Source organism: Panthera onca, chromosome Y (assembly GCF_046562875.1).
Source record: "Panthera onca isolate mPanOnc1 chromosome Y, mPanOnc1 haplotype 2, whole genome shotgun sequence".
NCBI lineage: Eukaryota > Metazoa > Chordata > Mammalia > Carnivora > Felidae > Panthera > Panthera onca.
Genome location: NC_138358.1, coordinates 19,941,844 through 19,960,993, shown reverse-complemented (window position 1 = coordinate 19,960,993; position 19,150 = coordinate 19,941,844). Strand labels below are relative to the sequence as shown.

Here is a 19,150-nt window from a genome sequence, read left to right as displayed (position 1 = left end):
AACATAGTAGTGGAAGTCTTAGCCTCTGCCATCAGACAACACAAAGAAATAAAAGGCTTCCAAATCAGCCAGGAGGAGGTCAAAAATTCACTCTTCACAGACGACATGATACTCTATATGGAAAACCCAAAAGATTCCACCAAAAACCTGCTAGAATTGATTCATAAATTCAGCAAAGTTGCAGGATATAAAGTCAATGTACAGAAATCGGTTCCATTCCTATCCACCAAGCATGAAGCGACAGGAAGAGGCATGACGGAATCGATCCCATTGACAGTTGCGCAAAAACCCATAAAATACCTACGAATAAATCTAACCAAAGAGGTAGAAAATCTATACACTGAAAACAATAGAAAGCTTATGGAAGAAATTGAAAAGACACACACACACACACACACACACACACACACACACACACACACACACACACAAATGGAAAAGATTCCATGCTCCATAGGAAGAACAAATATTGTTAAAATGTCAATACTACCCAAAGCAATCTATATAATCAATGCAATCTTTATCAAAATAACACCAGCATTCTTCACAGAGCTAGAACAAACAATCCTAAAATTTGTATGGAACCAGAAAATACCCCAAATGGCCAAAGCAATCTTGAAAAAGAAAACCAAAGCGGGAGGCCTCACAATCCCAGACTTCAGGCTACACTACAAAGCTCTAATCATCAAGACAGTATGGTACTGGCACAAGAACAGACACTCAGATCAATGGCACAGAAAAGAGAACCCAGAAATGGACCCACAAATGAACGGCCAACTAATCTTTGACAAAGCAGCAAAGAATATCCAATGGAATAAAGAGCGTCTCTTCAGCAAGTGGTGCTGGGAAGACGGGACAGCGACACGCAGCAGAATGAACCTGGACCATTTTGTTACCCCATACACAAAAATAAACTCAAAATGGATGAAAGACCTCAATGGAAGAAAGGAAGCCATCAAAATCCTCGAGGAGAAAGCAGGAAAAAACCTCTTTGATCTTGCCCGCAGCAACTTCTAACTCAATGCATCTCCAGAGGCAAGGGAAACAAAAGCAAAAATGAACCACGGGCACCTCATCAAAATTAAAAGCTTCTGCAAAGCGAAGGATACCATCAGCAAAACTAAAAGGCAACCCACAGAATGTGAGAAGATATCTGCAAATGACATATCAGATAAAGGGTTAGTATCCAAAATCTACAAAGACCTTATCAAACTCAACACCCAAAAATCAAATAATCCACTGAAGAAATGGGCAAAAGACATGAGTAGACACTTCTCCAAAGAAGACATCCAGACGGCCAACCAACACATGAAAAAATGCTCAACATCACTCATCATCAGGGAAATACAAATCAAAACCACAATGAGATACCACCTTACACCTGTCAGTATAGTCACGTTACCAACTCAGGCAAAAACCGATGTTGGTGAGGTAGCAGAGAAAGAGAATCACTTTTGCATTGTTGGTAGGAATGCAAGCTGGTGCAGCCACTCTGGAAAACAGTATGGAGGCTCCTCAAAAGACTAAAAATAGAACTACTGTATGACCCAGCAATTGCACTGCTAAGCATTTATCCAAGGGATACGGTGTGCTGTTTCGAAGGGACACATGCACCCCCATGTTTATAGCCGCACTGTAAGCAACAGCCAAAGTATGGAAAGAGCCCAAATGCCCATCGATGGATGGATGGATAAAGAAGATGTGGTATATACATACAACGGGGTATGACTCGGCCATCAGAAAGAATGAAATCTTGCCATTTGCAACTATGTGGCTAGAACTGGAGGGTATTATGCTAAGTGAAATTAGTCAGAGAAAGACAAAAATCATATGCCTTCACTCGTATGAGGGCTGTTAAGACATAAAACAGATGAACATAAGGAAAGGGGAACAAAAATAATATAAAAACAAGGAGCGGGAGTAAACATAAGGGATTCATAAATAAGGAGAACAAACTGAGGGTTATGGGAGGGGCTTGGGGAGGGGGGATGGGCTAAATAGGTAAGGGGAACTAAGGAATCTACTCCTGAAATCATTGTTGCACTATACACTAACGAATTTGGATGAAAATTTAAAAAATGAAAAGGAAAGAGAACCAAAAATACTGTTAAGATGTTAAATATAGATATATTTAAAATATATATACATATATTTATAATATATATTTATTTATATATATTGTAAATATATGTATGTATATATTTGTATATATGTAACATATATGTGTGTGTGTGTGTGTGTGTGTGTGTATATACACACATACATACATATATATATATATATATATATATAAATAACCAGGACTTTTCACAGAGCTAGAGCAAATATTCCTAAAATGTGTACAGTACCAGAGAAGACCCCAAACAGTCATAGATCCGGAATAAGAAAAGAAAAGAAAAGAAAAGAAAAGAAAAGAAAAGAAAAAAGAAAAGAAAAGAAAAGAAAAGAAAAGAAAAGAAAAGAAAAGAAAAGAAAAGAAAAGAAAAGAAAAGAAAAGAAAAGAAAAGAAAAGAAAAGAAAAGAAAAGAAAAGGTGGAGGCATCACAACTAGACTTCAACTTGTATTACAAACCTTTCGTCATCAAAACAGTTAAGGTCCGGGCACAAACACACACACAGATAAATGAAACACAATAGAAAACCGAGAAACAGACCCACAACCATAGTATGGTTAACTAATTTTTGACAAAGCAGGAAAGATATCCAAAGGAAAAAGTCCCTTTATCACATGGTGTTGGCAAATGGGAAAGCAAGATGCAGAAGAATGAGAGTGTACCACTTTCTTACACTGTACACAAATATAATTTCAAATGGATAAAAGAGCTAAATGTGAAACATGAAACCATAAAAATTCTAGAGGAGAACATAGGCAGCCACCTCTTTGACCTCAGCTGTAGCAACTTGTTTCTAGGCACATTTCTGGAGGCAAGGGAGACAAAAGCAATACGGAACCACCGGGACTTCATCAAGATAGAAAACTGCATAGTGTAGGAAACAATCAACAAAACTAAAACGCAGCCTACAGAATGGGAGGATATTTGCAAATGACATATCAGATAAAGGGTTATCTATAAAGAACTTATCGAGCTCAACATCCAAAAAGAATATAACCTATTAAGAAATGGGTAGAGGACAAGAAGACTAAGTGTCTTCTTTGGAAGAAGATATCTGGTTATCTTTTTTGGATAAAGATGGCTAACCGACACATGAAAAGATGCTCAATGGCACTCATCACAAGGGAAATACAAATCAAACCCCAAAATGAGACACCTTCTAACACCTGTCAGAATGGCTAAGATGAACAATTCGGGAAACGGATACTGTTGATGATGTGGACAAAGGGGAACCCTCTTGCACTGAAGGTGGATATGCAACCTGGTGCAGCCACTCTGGAAGCAATATGGAAGCTCTTCAAAAAATTAAAATTAGGGACACCTGTGTAGCTCAGCTGGTACATCTGGCTTCAGCTCAGGCCATGATCTCACTGCTCATGGGTTCAATCCCCACACTGGGTTCTGTGATGACAGCTCAGAGCTTGGAGCCTGCCTGGGATTCTGTGTCTCCCTCTTTCCCTGCCCCTCCCCCACTCACTTTCTGTCTTTCTCTCAAAAATAAACAAACACTAAAAAAATTAAAAATAGAACTATACCACCATCTAACAATGCAAAGGATACAAAAATTCTGATTCAAAGGGGTACATGCACCACAATTTTATAGCAGTAGCATCACCAGTACCCAAACAATGGAAATAGCTCTCGAGCTATGTCCATGAATGAAGAATATAGAAGATGTGGGATATATATACAATGAAATACTACTCAGTGATAAAAAATAATTAAGTCTTGTCATTTGCAAGTGACATGGATGGAGGTAGATCATACTATGTTAAATGAAAGACAGAAATATTAAAACCACATAATTGCATTCATATATGAAATTTAAGAAAGAAAACAGATGACCCTACCGAAGTGGAAGAAAGAAAACAAAAGGAGGGGAAAAACAATGAAAGACTCTTAAAAATAGTACAGACTGCAATTTGATGGAGGGAGGTGGTGGGGGGAATGGGTTAGATGGGTGATGGGTATTGAGAAGGACACTTGTGTGATGAGCACCATGTTGATGAGCTCATGGTGTGATGAGCACCATGTTGTGGTGAATCACTGAATTCTATTCCTGAAACCAATAATGCACTGTATGTTAACTACCTGGAATTTAAATAATAATTTGGGGAAAAAAAGAAGTAATAATCTGAAAAAAAAAAAGAATAACTAAAAAAAGAGCAATCCCCCAAAACAAAACTGAAAGGAATAAAACCTACTTAGCAAAGAATTTAAAATAAGTGCGATGAGCATTGTCAATGAGTTAAAAATGTAAAAACTAAACAAAAACAAAAAAAAAAGGAATGCATGAAGAAAAGAAGACAATCACCGCAGAGATAGAAAAGCTAAAAATGAACTAAGAATAAACTCCCATTTCAAACATTCAGTAACTGAATTGAAAAATTCCTGGGTGGCTCATTGGTTAAGCATCTGACTGTGCTCACGTCAGGATCTCGCAGTCTGTTAAGTTCAAGCCCTGCATCAGTCTCTGTGCTGACAGCTCACAGCCTGGACCTTACAAATTGAACAGCATTAAGAGAAACAATCTGCTCATCAATGCAATGGAGTTCCAGAAGAAGAAGAGACGCAGAGAGGGTGCAAAGCATAAAGAAGCAATGGCCGAGGACTTCCCAAACTTTCGGAGACATCTGAATATCCAGTTAATGAAGCTGATATGCAACCCCATAATTTTAATCCAAAATGATGTCAACCAATTAATTATATAGTATACTAATATAAATAACATCAACAGTTTTATGTATGTGATAATGGAATCTAAAGTCAAAGAAAGGAAATAATTTTAAATAAAAGAAAAATATAAAAATATACATCTACATGTATACTTACATATATATAATAAATAACTGTAAGTAAAATAAAAATATAAAAATATAAAAATACGTATTTACATGTATACCAACATGTATATAATAATTAAAGTTTAAGCCAATTTCCATATATTGCAAAATTTGTCAACAAAATCCTGGCAAATTGAATTCACCAACACATTTAAGGGATCAGTCACCATGACCAGTGAGATTTATCCTTGGAATGTGAAGACAGTTCCAAATAAGGAAACAATAAATGTGACAGACAAATAGAATGACAAATTAAAATCATGTGTGATCATTTCAGCAGATGCGGAGAAAGCATCTGACGTATTAAGTACAGTTTATCGTGGTAAGAACCCTCAACAAATTGAGTGTAGAAAGAATATGCCTCAATCTCATTAAGGCCATCTAGAAGAAATCAGAGCTCACATTCAACTTTAAAATTCCTCCAAGTTTCTTTCTCTGTGCTCAGGAGCAAGAAAATGGTGCCCACACTCAGCACTCTTTCAATACAGTACTGGAAGACCTAGCCAGAGCAATTACTTAAGAGACATTTTAGAAAGGCATCAAAATAGGAAGAAGGAAGCAAAACTGTCATTTTAAGTATATGATGTGATCTTACATACAGAAAATCCCAAACACTTCAGCAAAAAACTGTTCTAGGGAGGAGCATTAAAGATGGCAGAGTAGGAGGACCCTATAGGAGGACTCATAACTCACTTCATCCCACATTTACAACTAGATGCCATCCACATCCAAGTCGATAAAGCAGACAGTGACCTGAAGACTGGACAACAAACTCCACAGCTAACTACAGACACAAAACTGCATCTGAAAGCACAGGAAGGTCAGAAAGATGGAAGGAGGCTGCCTGCAGGTAGGATGGTGCTGCATGTGCAGAGGGTAGAGAAATAGGCCTTCACACCAGGGAGCTGACATGGGGAGGACTTACCCCATAACATTTGGCTTTAAACACCAGACAGGCTGAATTCTGTCAACTTATACAAGTGGGACTTAGAGCCTGGACCTATAGAGGTCAGATGACTCAGCAGCACTGGGTGAACTGAGAGGATGAGTGATAGCTGGTCAATGCCCTTAAGGACAATGCCCTTGGAGAGATAACATAAAATGGCAGTTTATACAATACTAGGGAAGCAGAAAGATCTGTTGATAGTGATTTTGGAACATGCTGGGGAATACTGAAGACAAAGGACCTGGTAGGTCCCATTTTTCTTCCATGCTCTCCAGCACAGGCACAGAGACAGGAGGCAGGGATCCACAGATACTTGTCACCTAATCCGCTAGCATTGTCATTCCAGGAGTTTACTAAAGCCAAGTTGCGAGAACCCAAATGTTAAAAAATAATAACATAACTGAATACACTGATAACAAGACAACAATAGTAAGAGACTTTAGCAGCCCACATCAATGGACAGATCATCTAAGCAGATAATTAACAAAGAAACAATGGCTTTGAATGACACGCTGGACCAGATGGACTTAACATGTATATTTTTAGAACATTTCAATCTAAAACAGCACAATGCACATTCTTTTCAAGTGCCCGTGAAACACTCCCCAGAATAAATTGCATATTAGGACACAAATCAAGTCTCAATAAACACAAAAAGGTTAAATGATTCTATGCAACTTTTCATGAAACTTAAAGTCAACCACAAAACAAAAATCCAGGAAGACCACAAATACATGGAGATTAAAGGGCCCTCTACTAAACAATGAATTAGTCAGCCATGAAATCAAAGGAGACATTTTAAAAAATACATGGGAACAAATGAAAATGAAAACATGACAGTTCAAAACCTCTGGGATGTAGAAAAGGCAGTCCCAAGAGGGAATTATATTATACAACAGATCTACCTCAAGAAGAAATAAAAAGCTCAAATACACAAATTAACCTTACAACTAAAGGGACGAGGGGGGGAAATGTAAAGCCTGAAGCCAGCTAAAATAATAAACATGAGACAATTAAAGTATTCAGAAATGAAAAAAAAAACGTACATCAGATCAATTAAATGAGTTGTTGGTTCTCTGAAAAAACTAGCAAGTCTTTAGCCAGACTTTACCAAACAGAGAAAGCAAGAACTCCCACAAAGAAAATAAAAAAAATTACAAACGAGAAACAAGAAACACCACCACAGAAATCACACGCAATTATGAAAGAACTATTATGAAAAACTAAAGGCCAACAAATTGTACAACCTAGATAATATGGATAAATTCCTACAGACATAAACTACCCACACTTCTATAGTAAGAAAAGTTGAACAGTAAGACATAGAAAACTTGCAAGGAAACTGAATCAGCAATAAAAGATCTCCCAACAAATAAAAGTGCAGGACCAAATGGCTTCACTGGCAAATTCTAGCAAAAACTGAGTGAAGAGTACAAACCTATTCCCAAACTATGCCAAAAAACATAGAAGAAAGGAAAACTTCCAAATCCATTCTATGAAGCCAGTATTTTCCTGAAAACATAACCAGATAAAGACGCCACTGAAAAAGAGAACTATAGACCAATATCCCTTACGGACACAGATGCAAAAATCTTCATTAAAATACTAGGTAACCAAATACAACAACACATTTAAAAAAATCATTTACCACAGTCAAGGGGGATTTATTCCTGGCACTGCAAGGGTGATTCAATATTTGCAAAACAATGTGCTACATCACATCAATAAGAGAATGGATAAGAACCATATGACTGACTCCTTTCAAAAACTACAGCATTCACTAGTGATAAAAACCCTCAACAAAGTAGATTTAGAGGAGACATACCCCAACATAATAAAGACCAATATGAAAAACCCACAGCTGCTATCTATCTCAACTGGGAAAATATCACAGCTTTTCCCATAACTTCAGGAACAGGACAAGGATATCTACTCTATCCATTTTTATTCAGCATAGTACTGAAAGTTCTAGTGAGACCAATCAAATAAAAAAAAAAGAAATAAAGTTATTCCATAAGTAAGTAATAAGTAAAACTTTCACCATTTACAGATAACGTGATACACTATATGAAAAAAAAAAAAAAAAACCCAAAATGCTCCAGACCTGATTTACAAATACAGTAACGCTGCAGGATACAAAATCAACACACAGAAATCAGTTGCTTTTCAAAACACCAATAATGAAAGCAACACAGAGGGAAATTAAGAAATAACTCCCATTACAATTACATCCAAAGTCGTAAGATACCCAGGAATAAACCGAACCAAGGGGGTGAAAGACCTGTACCCTGAAAAAACTGTAAAACACTGTTGAAAGAAACTAAAACTGACACAAAGAAATGACACATTACATGCCCACGGACCGGAAAACTAATACTGTTAAAATGTCTATACCACCACAGTAATCTATACTTAATGCAATTCTTATCAAAATACCAACAGCATTATTCACAGGGCTACACTAAACAATCCCAAAATATGTATGGAACCACATAAGACCACAAACAGTAAAAGCAGTCTTGAAAAAGAAAAGCAAAGCTGGAAGAACTGAAATTCCTGATTTACAGTCATATTACCAAGGTGTGGCAATAAAGACTGTATGGTGATGGCACAAAAACATACACTAAGATCAAGGGAACAGAAAACTCATAGATGAAGCCACAACTATAAGGTCAACTAATCTTTGACAAGGCAGGAAATACTACCCAATGGGGAAAAAATACCTGTCTCTTCAATAACTAGTGTTGTCAAAAATGAAATTAGACCACTTTCTTACACCATCCATAAAAATAAATTCAAAATGGATGAAAGGTCTGAACATGAGACTGGAAGCCATGGAAATCCAAGAAGATAACACAGACTGTAGCCTCTCTGACCTTCGCCATAGCAACTTCTAACTAAATATATCTCTGAGACAAGAGAAACAAAAGGAAAAAGAAACTATCTGGACTTCATGAAGACAAAAGGCTCTGCACAGCAAAGGGAATAATCAACAAAATGAAAAGGCAATTTATGGATTAGAAGAAGATACTTGCAAATGACATATCTGCTCAAGGGTTAATTTTCAAAATCTGTGAAGAATTTATAAAACTCAAAACCAAAATTAACAAACCAATTAAAAAATCAGAAAACATGAAAAGACATTTTCCCAAAGCAGACATATAAATGGCCAACAGACAGAAGTAAAGATGCTCAACATCACTCATCATCAGAGCAATAAAAATCAAAACCACAATGAGATACCACCTCACATCTGTCACAATGGCTAAAATCAACAATACAAGATACAGCAGGTATTGGCAAGGATGTGGAGAAAGGGAAACCCTCTCCCATTGTTGGTGGTAATACAAACTTGGGCAGCCACTACAGAGACCAAAATAGAGGTTCCCCGAAAAAATTAAAAACAGAACTACCCTATGATCCAACAATCGCAGTACTGGGTATTGACCCAAAGGAAGCAAAAGTACTGATAGAAGGGATACATGCACTCCTATCTTTGCAGCAGCACTGTCAACAGTAGTCAAGTTATACAGAGAGCCCAAATGTCCATTCACTGATGAATCAATAAAGGCACAATGGTATATAAATACAATGGTATAATACTCGCTCATGAAAAAGAATCACTCATTTCAGACATAAAGACACCTGCAGACTGAAAATGAAGGAATGGAGGAAAGTTTCTCATGGAAATGGATATCAAAAGAAAGTTGGAGCAGCAATACTTATGTCAGAAAAACTAGGTATTTTTTTAAATGTTTTCATGTTTATTTGTTTTTGAGAGAGAGAGAGAGAGAGAGAGAGAGAGAGAGAGAGAGAGAGAACAAGCAAGGGAGGGGCAGAGAGAGGGAGACAGAAGATCCAAAACAGGTTCTGCATGAGATCATGACCTGAGCTGAAATCAAGAGTTGGACGCACAACCAACTGAGCCACCCAGGTGCCCCTGAAAAACTAGATTTTAAACCACAGATTGTTAACAAGCAATGAAAACACAGTATCATATAGACGGGCCTATTCAACAATACGATCTAACAACTGTCAATGTTTATGCCCTAAACTGGCTCCCCCAAATATATACTCCACCTAACAGCAAACATACAGGAACTCACTGACAAAAATACAATAGTACCAAGGGACTTTAACATCCCACTTTTACAGCAATGGAAAGATCATCTATCCAGAAAATCAACAGGGAAACAATGGTTTTAAATGACACACTGAACCAGAGGAACTTAACAGATATATTCACAACATTTCATCCTAAAACAGCAGAACACACGTTCCTTTTGAGTGCATATGGAACATTCTCCAGAAAAGATTCCATACTGGGTCACAAGTCAGGTCTCAACACATACAAAAAGAATGACATCATATAATGCATATTTTCTGACCATAATGCTATGACACATGAAGCCAAACATAAGAAAATATTTGGAGAGACAACAAATACATGGAGGCTAAAGAACATCCTACTAAAGAATGAATGGATTAAATAGGCAAAGTAAGGAATAAAAAAATACATGGAAGCAAATGAAAATGAAACTAGGGCAGTTTAGAACGTTAAAAGGAGCAAAAGCAGTCCTAACAGAACAATACTGCAATGCAGGCCTATGTCAAACAGCAAAAAAAGTCTCAAATATAAAACCTAAGTTTACACCTAAAGGAGCAAGAAAAGGAACAGCAAATAAAGGTTGAAGAATGAAGGAAATAACAAAGATTAAAGCAGAAATAACTTATATGCAAATGAAAAAAAAAAAAAACAATAAAAACAGTAGAACAAACCGATCAATGAAACCAGGATCTGGTTCTTCTAAAAAACAATATTGATAAACCCCTAGCCAGACTTATCAAAAAGAAAAGAGAGGGGCGCCTGGGTGGCTCAGTCGGTTAAGTGTCCGACTTCAGCTCAGGTCACGATCTCGCGGTCCGTGAGTTCGAGCCCCGCGTCGGGCTCTGGGCTGATGGCTCGGAGCCTGGAGCCTGCTTCCGATTCTGTGTCTCCCTCTCTCTCTGCCCCTTCCCCGTTCATGCTCTGTCTCTCTCTGTCTCAAAAATAAATAAACGTTAAAAAAAAAAAAGTTAAAAAAAAAAGAAAAGAGAAAGGACACAAATAAATGAAATAATCAGTGAGAGAGGAGAGATCACAAATAACACAGAAATGAAATTATAAAAAAGAGTATTATGAAAAATTAAATTCCAACCAGTTGGACAATCTGGAAGAAATGGATACAGTCCTAGAAACATAAAAACTATCAAAACTGAAACATAAATGAAAAAAAAAAACAAAAAAACTGAAGAGACCAATAGCCAGTGAAGAAACTGAGTAATAAAAAATCTTCCAAAACATAAAAGTCCAGAGGCACATGGCTTTGTAAGGGAATTTTACCAAACACAGAAAGAGGAGTTAGTAACTATTTTGCTCAAACTATTAAAAAAAATAGAAATGGAAGAAAACTCCTAAACTCATTGTATGAAGCCAGTGTTACCTTACTCAAAAACCAGATAAAAACTCCACTAAAAAGAGACCTATAGGCCAGTGTCCTGATGAATATAATGCAAAAAATCTCAATAAAATACTAGCAAATGGAGTATCACAATATATTTAAAAATCCATTCAACTTGATCAAGGAGGATTTATTCGTGGGCTGCAACGGTAAGCTCATTATTCACAAATCAATCAATGTGATACACCACATTAATAAAAGAAAGTAAGAGAAGTATATGAGCTTCCCAGAAATGCATAAAAAGCATTTGACAAAATACAATACCCATTCATGTTAAAAACCCTCAACAAAGTAGGGATACATGGAACATGCCTCAATATAATAAAGGTCATACCAGAAAGACCCACAGCTAGTATCATCTCAATGGGGAAAAACTGAGAGCTTTTCCTCTATAATCAGGAACGAGGCATGTCCACTGTCACCATATTTATTTAACATAGTACTGGAAGCCCTAGCGTCAGCAGTCAGACAATTCACAGAAACAAAATGAATCCAAATTGGCAAGGAAGAAGTCAAACACTCACTATTTGCACATGACATGATTCCCTACGTAGGAAAACGCAAAGACTCTATCTACCAAAACAATTGTTAGAACTGATAAATGAATTCAGTAGTGTCATAGGACACAAAATCAAAGTACAGAAATCTGTTGCGTTTCTATACACGAATAACGAAGCTGCAAAAAGAGAGACAAAGGAATTGATCCCATTTATAACTGCACCACATACCTAGGAGTAAAGGTAACCAAAAACATAAAAGATCTGTACTCTGAAAACTATACAGCTCTGATATAAGAAATTGAAAAAGACACAAACGTACGGAAAGGCATACCATGCTCATGGATTAGAAGAACAAACATTGTTATAATGTGTATACTACCCAAAGCAATATACATATTTAATGCAATCCCAATCAAAATACCACCAGCATTTTTCAGAGCCTAAACAAACAATACCAAAATTTATATGTAATCACAAAGATCCCCAAAGCCAAAGAAATCCTGACAAAGAAAAGCAAAGCTGTAGGCATCACAATTCTGGCTTCAAACTGTATTGCAAAGCCTGTAGTAATCAAGACAGCATGGTGCTGGCAACAAAACAAAACAAAACAACACAACAACAACAAAAAAACCCCGACACATGTATTAATGAAACACCACAGAAAACCCAGAAATATACCCCACAAGTACATGGTCAACTGTCTTTGACACAGCAGGAAATACTATCCAATGGGGAAAAAACAATCTCTTCCACAAGTAGTGTTGTTAAAACTGGACAGCATCAAGTAAATGAGTGAGACTGGACTACTTTATTACACCATGCACAAAAATAAGTTCAAAATGGATGAAAGATCTACATGAGACATGAAACCATCAAAATCCTAGAGAAAAAAAAAAACACAAGCAGCAAACCCTTTGACCTCAGCCATAGCAACTTCTTACTAGATATGTCTCCAGAAATAAAGGAAACAAAAGCAAAATAAATTATTGGACCTTCATACAGAAAAAAAACATTCTGAACAGTGAAGGGAATAATCAGCATTTCCAATGGGAAATCAGAATTTCCCATTTCCATTCTATGGAACGGGAAAAATGTTAGCAAAAATACATGCATGCTAAACAGTGAGTATTCAAAATACATAAAGAACTTATACAACCCAACACCAGAAAAACAGCTCAGTTAAAAAACAGGTAAAAGACAGGAATCTACATTTTTCCAAAGATGACATCCTTATGTCTAACATACACAGGAAAAGATGCTCAACATCACTCATCATCAGGTAAATACAAAGCAAGACCACAATGAGATACCACCTCACACCAGTCATAATAGCTAAAACTAACAACTAAAAAAAAAAAACAAAACCCAGCAGGTATCGGTGAGGATGCAGAGAAAAGGGAACCCTCTCGCACTGCTCATGGGAATGCAAACTTGTGCAGTCTATCTGGAGACTAGTGTGGAAGTTCTCAAAAACTTCAAAACTGAACTGCCTTGATCCAGCAAGTGTACTAATAGGTTTTACCCAAAGGATACAAAACTACTGATTTGAATGGATACCTGAACCCCTATATTTATAGCATCACTATCAACAATAGCCAAATTATGGAAAGCATCCAAATGTCCACTGACAGATAAATGGATAAAGATCTCTCTCTCTCTCTCTCTCTCTCTCTCTCTCTCTCTCTCTCCCCCCCCCCCCACCCCCTTCACGTGTGTGTGTGGGGGGGGTGGTCTGCAATCAAAATGAATGAAATTTTGCCATTTGCAGCAACATGTATGGAGCTAGAGTGGATTATGAAGTCAGAGAATGACAAATACTGTATAATTTCACTAGTGTGTGGAATTTAAGAAACACAACAGATAAACATAGAAGACGAAAAAAAAGACGGATGGCAAATCAGACTCTTCACTATAGAGAACACAATGATGGTTACCGGAAGGGGAGGTGGGTGCGAGATGGCTTAAATGGGTAATGGGGATTAAAAAGGACACTTATTTTGATGAGCCGTGGGTGTTGTATGGAAATTATGACTCACTAAATTGTACACCTGAAACTATTATTACACTGTATTTGAACTAACTGAAATTTAAATAAAAACCTGAAAAAAAATACAAAGAAAAAAACAAAGAAATTAGTACTTCTACAACTTATTTCAAATTGTTTAAATAATCCTGCTTCCAGGGTACAAAACAGTTATCACAGACAAGGTCTCCAAGGTCACGCAAAATCTTACACCTATTAACTTTTCAGTTTAGCCTTTATGACAGCTCTTGTGTGTTCTTCTCTGATTATTCTGATTCCCCAGCGTTTCAAATTGCTAAACTCTTTCTAGCACGGACTAACTTCTGCTATCATCGTCAACATTTCTGTATCTCCACATTGTATTTCAATCATGCTTCCTTAAAGAAACTGTCCTCAATTTTCTGACTAGGTTAAATTGCCTTTTTATACATCTTCATGCTTCTCTTACTTTTTACTTATGTTTGTGAGATGATCCCACCTTATCCAGAGTTTAGCCAATATCCTAAATTTATAAATACAAATCTTAAAATAACCTGCCTGTGGGAACACATAAGGATGATGACAGAGCTGCCAAATGAGTGCATACACTTTTGGATAACCACATTAAATTAGTAGTTTGTAAAATGATGTGTAGAACAAGCTCTTACCAAATGAGAGGTAAACACTGAAATGAAATCATAGTTCTCCACCCAGATTCATGAAGCACAAAAGCCCCCCCCCTCAAAAAATATGACTGAAACAAACAATATACCTGTCAAGACACACACCTTGTTTAAGTTTGCACAGCATTGACTTTTCTGCATCAACTGAAGCACTCTTATCAAGTAAGAGACGTTTTGCTAAATCTTTTTTGTAGAAGGCTTCAGAAACATCTTTCTCTGTGACATTTAAGGAAAAACACCTTAATGCCAAAGATGGAAAATGCAAAATGGCAGAAAATTAAATGAGACACTATATTCAATACATCTGAAAACAGCAAGTGAAACAGATGGTTACGTATTATCTGAATGCACTTATATAAAGTATCTCGGAACACTTAAGTTCATATAGAGAGCAGTCAAATTTTTGGTTTCCAGAAGCTGAAGGCAAGAAGGAAATGACAAATGACTGCTTAATGTGTATGGAGTTTATACTGAAATTTTTGAGATTAAGTAATTGTGATGGCTGCACAATCATGTGAACGTACTTATTGCCACTGAATTGTTAGCTTTTTAAAGTTATCAGTTTTACCACCAGAAAACATTATTTGAATTCAATTTAGGTTGGGATTTGCACTTAGTGCTTTATACTTCCCCAATGTTACCATTTTTTAAAACTTTTAAATAGACATTTAAACCAAATTACTCACCATGAATAAACCTAAATAAAATTACCACTTTAGCTAATAATTCTTCAAGTTCTTCATCCGTAGCTTCTTTGTTACCTGTACGGAGCTTTGAATCCACATACTTTGCTAAAATGTAAAAAAATAATTTTCTAAGTAATGCTATATTTTCAAATATGTATATGAACAAAAACCATTTATTCAAGCAAATACTTTCCCCCAGAGTGAGGTGCATTAATTTTCATGAAACAAAAAATGAATAAATGAGTTAACGGACAGATGAGTGGCAGAAAAAGATAAATTACTTCCTGTAAGTTCTACACTGATATTTTTATATTTCTATAACCTCAATGATCAAATATTACAATATAGTCATTTCCTCACTACCATGCCCCTAATCTATTTTTAAAAACAAAATATTGCGAGATATTGCATGAAACTGAGATTATATTAACCCCAAAGTCTTAAGGACTTATTAAATGTTGATTGTACTCATCTAAATAATTTATTGTTCTTGAAAAATCAAATTGATAATGTGTTTCAGGTTTCTTGAACAATCAAATTGATACTGTGTTTCAAGTTTTTATGTCAGCAAAAAGATATCCCTTATAATATAAAATCATTAGGTTTCATGAGAGTAAGGAAAGCTTTCATTTATTTTAAAATGAGTCTTATCTACTGATAAGAGAAACTGATAATTTTATAGGACGCTAAAGACACATGAGCTTCCAAAGGGCTGGGTTACTATTAAACAAAGGAACAAAGTCTTGTGAACGCTAAAGTTGAGAGAAATAGTTTATTACAAACATTGGTAGTCAATCTGGCAACATTATGACCAATCAGGAGGTCAAACTGAACTCTTGTTACATAATTTAAAACAACAAAATAAAAAATAAAATACATATTGCGTAAAATTGAAAACCATACCTAGAAGCTCAGCTGGTTTGTTAGGTCTTTTATTAATAAACGTTTCAAAAGCACCTTTCATAGCAACAATAATTTTCTCATTTTTCAGAAAAGACGCTTCAATAATAAAATCTATCTTATCTTTAAAATCCAGAAGCTCTTGCACCATTGTCTTATCTTTCGTAGGGTTAATAACTATGCTGCTACCAAATTTCTGGAAAATAAAAGTAAGTCAGGTTATTGTATTTACACAGCAAGTAAAACACCTTTAATAGAAAATTTTACATCATTTACAAGGAAATCTCAGAAATGCAAATATTCAGTAAATCTCAAAAGAAAAATTCATTTCTAGATAAAGACAAGATAATCTGGAAACGAAGCCAACATAAATACATGTAAATCAAAAGTTCATCTGAGTGGAGAATTATTTAGAAACATATCAGAAATGCAAGTCTATGGTGCCTAATAAATCAAAAAGGAGGGTGAGTGTATAGAGTAACAGGGACATATAGCAGAAGAAAAGTATCTGAAAATACACAAAACAAAAACCAAAAAAAAAAAAAAAAAAAAAGAGGTAGAAAGGGAAGTGAAAGGGATCACCAAAAATGGATTGCATTAAAAGAATCATAAAGCTATCAAAACTTGTCAGTATCAAATTTTCCAAATTCTGGAATAAAATCAGGAACTTAAAACTAGGGAAAACACTTAATGAAGAAAGAAACTATGAAATAACACAACTTCTTGACATCTCACCTTCAACATCTAAATGTTCTTAGAGGCAGTTAAGAGAAGCAATTCAATGGATCCTCAATAGTAATAAACCCCATTATATGTGTGAAAGTCAAGAGGCAACAGGATAACCTCTTTAAAGTGCTGGGCGGAAAAACTGTCACCAAAAATTCTATATCTAGAAAAAACATTCTTTAATAGTGAAGAAAAATTAGGAAATAAGAAGATAAACAAATGCTGAGATAGTTCTTTGCTAGTAGACCTGCCCTCTAAGAAAAACTAATGGGATTTCTTAGTGTTGAAATAAAAGAACAACAGGTAATAGTTTGAAGACATATTAAAAATGAACAAAAACATTTGTAAATGTATTAGCACACATAAATATAAAGGCCAGTTTCTTCTAAGTATAGATTATAATTCCTTGTTACTATATATGATTTAGGAGACAAATGTATTAAGCAACGAACGTAAACCTATTTTCATAAACATGGATGTGTAGAGATTCAATGTGAGACAAAAGCATAAACATGAAGGAATGGAACTGTATACAGCAGAGTTTTTGCATACTACTGCACCTAAGTCATTATTATTTCAAACTATATATTTTTTTAGAGATTTTGATTATTTTTAATTTTTTTAACGTTTATTTATTTTTGAGACAGAGAGAGACAGAGCATGAACAGGGGAGGGGCAGAGAGAGAGGGAGACACAGAATCTGAAACAGGCTCCAGGCTCTGAGCTGTCAGCACAGAGCCCGATGCGGGGCTCGAACTCACGGACCGCGAGATCGTGACCTGAGCCGAAGTCGGCCGCTTAACCACGACTGAGCCACCCAGGCGCCCCAATTTCAAACTATATTTAATAAAAAAGATTCTCCTTACAATCCCCAAATCAATCAATAACAAAAGAATTTTAAAATACACAGACAATTAAATCAGAGATGAATCTAAGGAGTGCACTAGAAAAAGTCAGCAGTAAAGTCAGGCTGTAATTTTATACAGCCTTTATAAAAGCCTATAAAAAGGCCTTTATAAAAGAACTTTTATATACACATAAGACACATAAAAAGCAAACATTATAATGGCAGAAGGCCTTTCTTGTCAATAATTAAGTGTACATGGAATAAACTCCCCAGTTGAAAGGTAGATACTGGCGAAACAAATTTTGAAAACCTAATCTACTACTTGGACTCCCTTTTGATCCAAAGACACAAATAATATTCAAAGAAAAAGGAAGGAACAAGTCGTAATATCACACAAGTCGTAATAAAAGAGAGCTGCAGTGGCTATACCCCTATTAGACAAACTTGCCTTTGTTACAGTAGAAAAAGAAAAATATTATATTTTAAAAAGGGTCAGTTTAGAGGTGCCTGGCTGGCTTAGTCTGTAGAATACCTGACTCTTGACCTCAGGCTTTTAGTTCAAGCCCCACAATGAGTATAGAGATTACTTTTAAAAAAGAGTCAATTTGTCAAGAAATAGAACAATTTCTAAGATAGAGCTTTAAACCTTCTGAAGCAAAAATTCACACAAACGGGGGAGGAAGTTGTACAATAGTGGGATACTTTACTGGCCCGCTTTAATAAACTGATATAACAAGTGGACAAACATAAAGAAAAAATAGACAACAAAACAACATTTAAACTAGACCTAACAGATATATTAATAATCCACAGAACATCAGAATGTACATTTTTCTTAAATTCACCCAGAACACTCTCAGGATTTTAGGCCACACAACTATCTGCAATAAAATGTAAAAGATTAAAATCACACAAAGTATATTATCTCACCACAATGGGACAAAACCAGAAATGATTTTCAGAAAGAAAAAGTGGAAAATTGCAATTATGTGCAAATTAAACACATTCTTTAACAGCCAAACAAGTCACGTAGGAAATCAGAAAACAGACACAAATGAAAATTACAACACCATATACCAAAATTTATAAAACGATGCAAGAGAGAGAAATTTACATCCATATATGCTTACATGAGAAAGACCTCAAATCAAATCGCTAGCTTTACGGTTCAAGGAACCAGAAAAAGGAGAGAAAACTAAACAAAACTAGCATGGGAAGTACAGAAGAAACAAATCAAAAGATAAAATCAAGAAAATGAAAGGAAATGAAAACTGAAATGAAAAGTCAGGATCATAAAACCGAATGCTTCACAGCAAATATAAACAAAACTGATAAATGATAATGAAATCAGCAACACTCTGGAATAGGTGGTCCTGGACCCCGGTCTCTCCACATAAAAACA

At 35.7% G+C, this 19,150-nt stretch overlaps 1 protein-coding gene across 1 annotated transcript in view; it reads right to left on the bottom strand.

Annotated features, from left to right (window-relative positions):
* The window catches only part of LOC145715074 (cullin-4B-like), a 138,113-nt gene that overhangs the window by 72,420 nt on the left and 46,543 nt on the right, over positions 1–19,150 (bottom strand). The window contains 3 exon segments of the mRNA XM_081794658.1: positions 14,695–14,805; positions 15,276–15,380; positions 16,179–16,371. Coding sequence (XP_081650784.1) covers positions 14,695–14,805; positions 15,276–15,380; positions 16,179–16,371 — 409 coding nt within the window.